General features: G+C 37.9%; 1 protein-coding gene across 3 annotated transcripts in view; it reads left to right on the top strand.

Moving 5' to 3' along the window:
- ddb2 (damage-specific DNA binding protein 2) overlaps positions 1 to 4,104 on the top strand; it is a 38,189-nt gene extending 34,085 nt beyond the window's left edge. For 2 of the 3 annotated variants that reach the window (XM_062061080.1, XM_062061082.1), the window contains exons 10-11: positions 3,393 to 3,438; positions 3,516 to 4,104. In XM_062061080.1, coding sequence (XP_061917064.1) covers positions 3,393 to 3,438; positions 3,516 to 3,748 — 279 coding nt within the window. In that variant the 3' untranslated portion in view covers positions 3,749 to 4,104. The remainder of the gene's footprint in view (positions 1 to 3,392; positions 3,439 to 3,515) is intronic. The other variant, XM_062061081.1, reaches the window with a different exon arrangement.
- Positions 4,105 to 7,216: the final 3,112 nt, after the last annotated feature.

The following is a 7,216-nucleotide window of genomic DNA, read 5'->3' as shown; positions in this document are numbered from 1 at the left end:
TGCAGTTCAGCTAAATTTGTTGTTTTTTTTGACATGGACTTGTTTCTTCAGCATTGTCCACATGTTCTCAATGGGGTTTAAGTCAAGAATTTGGGAATGTCATTCTAAAACCTTAATTTTAGCCCGATTTAGCCATTCCTTTACCAGTTTTGACGTGTGTTTGGGGTCATTGTCCTGTTGGAACACCCAACTGCGCCCAAGACCCAAACTCCGGGCTGATGATTTTCAGTTGTCCTGAAGAATTTGGAGGTAATCCTCCTTTTTAATTGTCACATGTACTCTCTGTAAAGCACCAGTTCCATTGGCAGCAAAACAGGCCCAGAGCATAATACTACCACCACCATGCTTGACGGTAGGAATGGTGTTCCTGGGATTAAAGGCCTCACCTTTTCTCCTCCAAACATATTGCTGGGTATTGTGGCCAAACCGCTCCATTTTTGTTTCATTTAACCACAGAACTTTCCTCCAGAAGGTCCTATCTTTGTCCATGTGATCAGCAGCAAACTTTAGACGAGCCTTAAGGTGTGGCTTCTGGAGCAGCGGCTTCCTTCTTGCATGGTAGCCTTTTAGTCCATGGCGATGCAAAACAGGCTTGACTGTGGACACTGACACGTGTTCCAGCAGTTTCCAATTCATTGCGGACCTGCTTTTTGGTGCTTCTCGGTTGACTCTTGATCATCCTGACCTATTTTCTCTCAGCAGCAAGTGATAGCTTGCGTTTTCTTCCTGATCGTGGCAGTGACAAAACTGTGCCATGCACTTTATACTTACGAACAATTGTCTGCACAGTTGCTCTTGGGACCTCAAGCTGCTTTGAAATGGCTCCAAGTGACTTTCCTGACTTGTTCAAGTCAATCATTTGTTTTTTCAGATCTGTGCCGAGTTCCTTTGACGTTCCCATTGTCGCGTTTGTAACCGAGTCTAATGACTGCATCACATGAGCCCTATTTAAGTCAGCAGGTGTCGTCAATCATAATCACTCACATGAAGTTAAGAGATGAAGCCATGAAGCTAATTTGATTTGATTATAACTTTTCTACATCACCAAAATGTATAATGTATGTGGCTGTATGTATACTTTTGACCCAGCAGATTTGCTCACATTTTCAGTAGACTCATAATAAATTCATAAAAGAAGCAAGCTTCATGAATGTTTTTTGTGACCAACAAGTATGTGCTCCAATCACTCTATCACAAAAAAATAAGAGTTGTAGAAATGATTGGAAACTCAAGACAGCCATGACATTATGTTCTTTACAAGTGTATGTAAACTTCTGACCACGACCGTGTGTGTGTGTCTGTGTGTGTGTGTTTGTGTGCGTGTTGTTGTTTTACTTTTTTGATATAATTTTAAGTTTTTATTATTATAGCAATATGGTTGTTGATTTTTGTGATTCCTGATCGTTTTTGTGGGCACCAAAAGGACTTCTGAGTGTGTGCGCTTGTTGGAATAGCAGAACATACAGCACAGCTAAGTTTGTCTTTTTTTTAGTTATTTACAAACCCCGTTTCCATATGAGTTGGGAAATTGTGTTAGATGTAAATATAAACGGAATACAATGATTTGCAAATCCTTTTCAACCATTATTCAATTGAATATGCTACAAAGACAACATATTTGATGTTCAAACTGATAAAAAAAAAATGTTGTGCAAATAATCATTAACATTAGAATTTGATGCCAGCAACACGTGACAAAGAAGTTGGGAAAGGTGGCAATAAATACTGATAAACTTGAGGAATGCTCATCAAACACTTATTTGGAACATCCCACAGGTGTGCAGGCTAATTGGGAACAGTTGGGGGCCATGATTGGGTATAAAAACAGCTTCCCAAAAAATGCTCAGTCTTTCACAAGAAAGGTTGGGGCGAGGTACACCCCTTTGTCCACAACTGCGTGAGCAAATAGTCAAACAGTTTAAGAACAACGTTTCTCAAAGTGCAATTGCAAGAAATTTAGGGATTTCAACATCTACTGTCCATAATATCATCAAAGGGTTCAGAGAATCTGGAGAAATCACTCCACGTAAGCGGCATGGCCGGAAACCAACATTGAATGACCGTGACCTTCCATCCCTCAGACGGACGGCACTGTATGAAAAACTGACATCAATCTCTAAAGGATATCACCACATGGGCTCAGGAACACTTCAGAAAACCACTGTCACTAAATACAGTTGGTCGCTACATCTGTAAGTGCAAGTTAAAGCTCTACTATGCAAAGCGAAAGCCATTTATCAACAACACCCAGAAACGCCGCCGGCTTCTCTGGGCCCGAGATCATCTAAGATGGACTCATGCAAAGTGGAAAAGTGTTCTGTGGTCTGACGAGTCCACATTTCAAATTGTTTTTGGAAATATTCGACATCGTGTCATCCGGACCAAAGGGGAAGCGAACCATCCAGACTGTTATCGACGCAAAGTTCAAAAGCCAGCATCTGTGATGGTATGGGGGTGCATTAGTGCCCAAGGCATGGGTAACTTACACATCTGTGAAGGCGCCATTAATGCTGAAAGGTACATACAGCTTTTGGAACAACATACGCTGCCATCTAAGCGCCATCTTTTTCATGGACGCCCCTGCTTATTTCAGCAAGACAATGCCAAGCCACATTCAGCACGTGGCTTCGTAAAAAAAAAATGCGGGTACTTTCCTGGCCCGCCTGCAGTCCAGACCTGTCTCCCATCGAAAATGTGTGGCGCATTATGAAGCGTAAAATACGACAGCGGAGACCCTGACTGAAGCTCTACATAAAAAAAGAATGGTCAAGAATTCCACTTTCAAAGCTTCAACAATTAGTTTCCTCAGTTCCCAATCGTTTATTGAGTATTGTTAAAAGAAAAGGTGATGTAACACAGTGGTGAACATGCCCTTTCCCAACTACTTTGGCACGTGTTGCAGCCATGAAATTCTAAGTTAATTATTATTTGCAAAAAAAAAAAATAAAGTTTATGAGTTTGAACATCAAATATGTTGTCTTTGTAGTGCATTCTATTGAATATGGGTTGAAAAGGATTTGCAAATCATTGTATTCCGTTTATATTTACATCTAACACAATTTCCCAACTCATATGGAAACGGGTATTGTATATTTATTCTTAATCACCACCTTAATCCCCTCCATGTTATGAGTGTCTAATATGCAGTGTATACAATGTTTTAGCATGTTCAAAGTGTACAAAACGTAATTAAAACAGGCACTTTTGTCGAGGCTGCAACCCATTATTCATATTTACATACAAACTTTTCGATTTTACGAACCCTGTTCAAAAACCAATTAAGTTTATAATTTGAGAATTTACTGTATTAGGGAAAGTAAGAGATTGTTTTATGTTGAAGGTACTACTAAGATGTAGAAATGTTCTATAGACGTGTAAATCTGTCGTTACAGATCAACAAATTCAGTCCAACAGGAGAAGTGATTGGCTCTGGAATGGGTGAGTTGATGATGCAACAACGTATATTTCAGTGCCGGATTGAGGCTCTTTCAAGTCATTTTTGTTTTGACTGACAGGCGTAACAGTACTGATTTGGTGCAGAAATAAGTCGTTAGGAGACGGAAACCAGCAAGAGGAAACGTCCACCTCAGCTCAGAGTTTAAGGAGTGAACGTAGTGGTCAGCAGCGATCTGCTAGGAACAGGAGAGTCGCTGATGTGGAAGCCAAGCTCAAGAAAAAACTGCTTTCTCTCAAGGAAACGGAGACCAGAACCAAGACTAAGAGCACTAAGCAGTCGAAGAAGCACTGAACTTAACTTGTCTAGTTTTTGAAATTCTTTACTACTATGTTAAACTGAGAAATATTGCACGTTATTGTTTTTTCTACTGTATTTGTAATAAAAATGTTCTTACCATTAATTATTGAATAATTATTTAAACACAGCATCCACACTGCAAAAACTGAAATCTAAGTAAGATGAAATATCTCAAATAAGGGTGATATTTGCTTATTTTCTGTCTGATAAGATAATTCTTCTCACTAAGCAGATTTTATGTTAGAGTGTTTTACTTGTTTTAAGTGTTTTGGTCCTAAATGATTTAAGTAAGATATTACAGCTTGTTGCTGAGATTTGATGACCTATATTGAGTAAAACATGCTTGAAACTAGAATATCAACTGTTGCAAAGCTGTGTCATCAACACTCGCAAGTATAAAACTACTTTTCTTATTTCAAGCATGAAAAAACAAATCATGACTTTGACACAATTGTGTCTCATAATTAAAACAGATGACAGCCAAATGGACTTTGCTGTTTTATTTTCAATGAAACAATTGAAAACACGTACTCATATAGTAGTACAGTTGGCACAGTACAGTAAACTGTCAGTTAATATTTAAACATTTAACATTACAAACAATTTTGAACAGAAATAGTTCATGCACATTCAGATAAATTCTTCAAAATTACAATTACATTTTTTTTGGCATGGGGCCGGGCTGTATATATGCACACTAATTGACTGAAAGAGCACGCACTTGTCGCGATGATGTCATGTTATCCATGGAAAAATAAATTTTTAGACAATATGATTTGCCTAGGAGACCCCGAGAGTAACAAGCGGTTGCCTTGTTGCCTTTCCATTAAGAACAATAAATTAGTTTTTAGTATAAGTTTGCTGGTTTCAAGAAATGTAATGCCGAGCGCATATCATTATGTCAAGATAATGGCACTAGCATTTACTTCATTTAAGAATATTTTTCAACATATTGAGCAAAAAGGTCTCTCTTTTTTTCTACCATTAAAAGTGCACTTTTTATTAGTGAGGATATACATATTTTAAGGTATTTTGGGGTTCATTGAGGTTAGCTAATTTTACTTGTTTTGGAAAGTCTTGACAAGCCAAATTTTCTTGTTCGTAATTTTGCTTAGTTCAAATAAAATACCCCTCATTTTTTTATTTTTTTTATTGTTTTTAAACACTGACTGTTTACGGCTGACAGTAACCTTTTTATATTTTATAATTTGTCATCAGTGTGTCACCACAGTGAAGTCATTGTACTACGACACCCTCCAGCATGGAAAAAACACACCTGTCTCTTGAGAATGAAAGCTTGGCAACATACAACATTTCAAGTTGATTATTTCCTGGAGACACATAATGAATTTAACATCACCAAATATGCAATCAGTAGTACAACAAAATGTTAAACAACTGTGAATGGATTTTGCCAATAATAATGTTACACATATTTGCCTTGAAATAGTAGTTGTTGCTTTTTCCAGTAACTCACATTTAGACTACTTTAAGTGGGCTGTGTTGTTCCGAAGGTGGATAACTGAAGAGATTGCTATACCTGTATGAGGACTTTAAATATGTTGCATGTGAAGACTCGTTTACACTTTCTGAAGGCATGTAACATTCTTTAATAGAGGCCTGATCTGAAAACGATAGAGCTTGAAAAACAAAAGTGAAAGCCTGCAAATTATGAAGACAATACAATTTGTATATTCACAATCATATACGAATGATCACCCGCAAATGGATGAAATCTACATAAAGGGAAGTCATTTATCAACATCATAGTTTAAAACGTTTAAAAAAATAACTCTCTCTCCACCCACCTGCAAGTCTTGACCGAACAATGATTGGTAATACACACCAAACATGAACATTTTTTATTAGGGATGTCCGATAATATCGGACTGCCGATATTATCGGACGATAAATGCTTTAAAATGTAATATCGGAAATAATCGGTATCGGTTTCAAAATTATCGGTATCGGTTTCACGGAGTAAAATGTATGACTTTTTAAAACGCCGCTGTGTACACGGACGTAGGGAGAAGTGAAGAGCGGCAATAAACCTTAAAGGCACTGCCTTTTACGGCTTTTCACACACACAAGTGAATGCAAGGCATACTTGGTCAACAGCCATACAGGTCACACTGAGGGTGACCGTATAAACAACTTTAACACTGTTACAAATATGCGCCACACTGTGAACCCACACCAAACAAGAATGACAGACACATTTCGGGAGAACACCCGCACCGTAACACAACATAAAGACAACAGAACAAATACCCAGAACCCCTTGCAGCACTAACTCTTCCGGGACGCTACAATATACACCCCCTGCTACCCCATACCCCCCCCCACAACCCCCCCCCCCCAACCCCGCCCACCTCAACCTCCTCATGCTCTCTCAGGGAGAGCATGTCCCAAATTCCAAGCTGCTGTTTTGAGGCACGTTAAAAAAAATAATGCACTTTGTGACTTCAATAATAAATATGGCAGTGCCATGTTGGCATTTTTTTTCCATAACTTGAGTTGATTTATTTTGGAAAACCTTGTTACATTGTTTAATGCATCCAGCGGGGCATCACAACAAAATTAGGCATAATAATGTGTTAATTCCACGACTGTATATATCGGTATCGCTTGATATCGGTATCAGTAATTAAGAGTTGGACAATATCGGAATATCGGATATCTCTACTTTTTATCAACCACAAAAAGCAAATCATTTTAGAATGTTGACCAACTTCCATGGTCTGCACTTTTTTTTTGGAATTAACCACAATGCTTATGTGAGACAAAAACAGTTATTTCCCTTTAATGTGCATTCTAACTAGTGAAAAACTACTAGTAAGAGGCGGCTAACGATGCAGATAACGTGGATACGATCTATTCGCCAACGTTTTATATCCGTGCTGTATTTATGCATGTAATGTAATGAGGTAACAGGCACTCTCATGCTTTCCTGGGTGGATTGGTTTCAAGGTGTGCATAGCAACTGTAGCATTTTTTGCAATGCGGTCTGTGAACAAAATAAGGGACACTCTGTGCTGTTTGCTCCCACTAATGCAGGGGTGTCCAAACTTTTTCCACTGAGGGCCGCACACTGAAAAATCAAAGCAAGCGGCGGCCATTTTTTTATTTTAAAAACTAATACAATATATGTATAAAAAAGATACATTTAGGCCTCCACTCAGACTTGATCCCGGGGACCCCAAAAGGTTTTGGTCAAAAAAAATATTACAAATGTGTCATTATTTAGTATTATTATTATTATTATTCAAGGTTTAAATCTCTAGATCAACATTAGGTCTATGTGTCAATAAAACGCTTTCAAAGATTTAAGTTGTATGCCATTTTTGTCAAGGAAAACCGTGTTTTTTTATGGAAAAAAACACAAAATATGCAATATTTTCCCCCAATAAAATTTTAAAGTGGAATATTTGAGATTACAAAATAATTGGAGTCTTAAAAAGG

This window comes from Entelurus aequoreus, linkage group LG10 (assembly GCF_033978785.1).
Source record: "Entelurus aequoreus isolate RoL-2023_Sb linkage group LG10, RoL_Eaeq_v1.1, whole genome shotgun sequence".
In the NCBI taxonomy this organism is placed as follows: domain Eukaryota; kingdom Metazoa; phylum Chordata; class Actinopteri; order Syngnathiformes; family Syngnathidae; genus Entelurus; species Entelurus aequoreus.
This window is presented reverse-complemented; position numbering and strand designations above follow the sequence as displayed.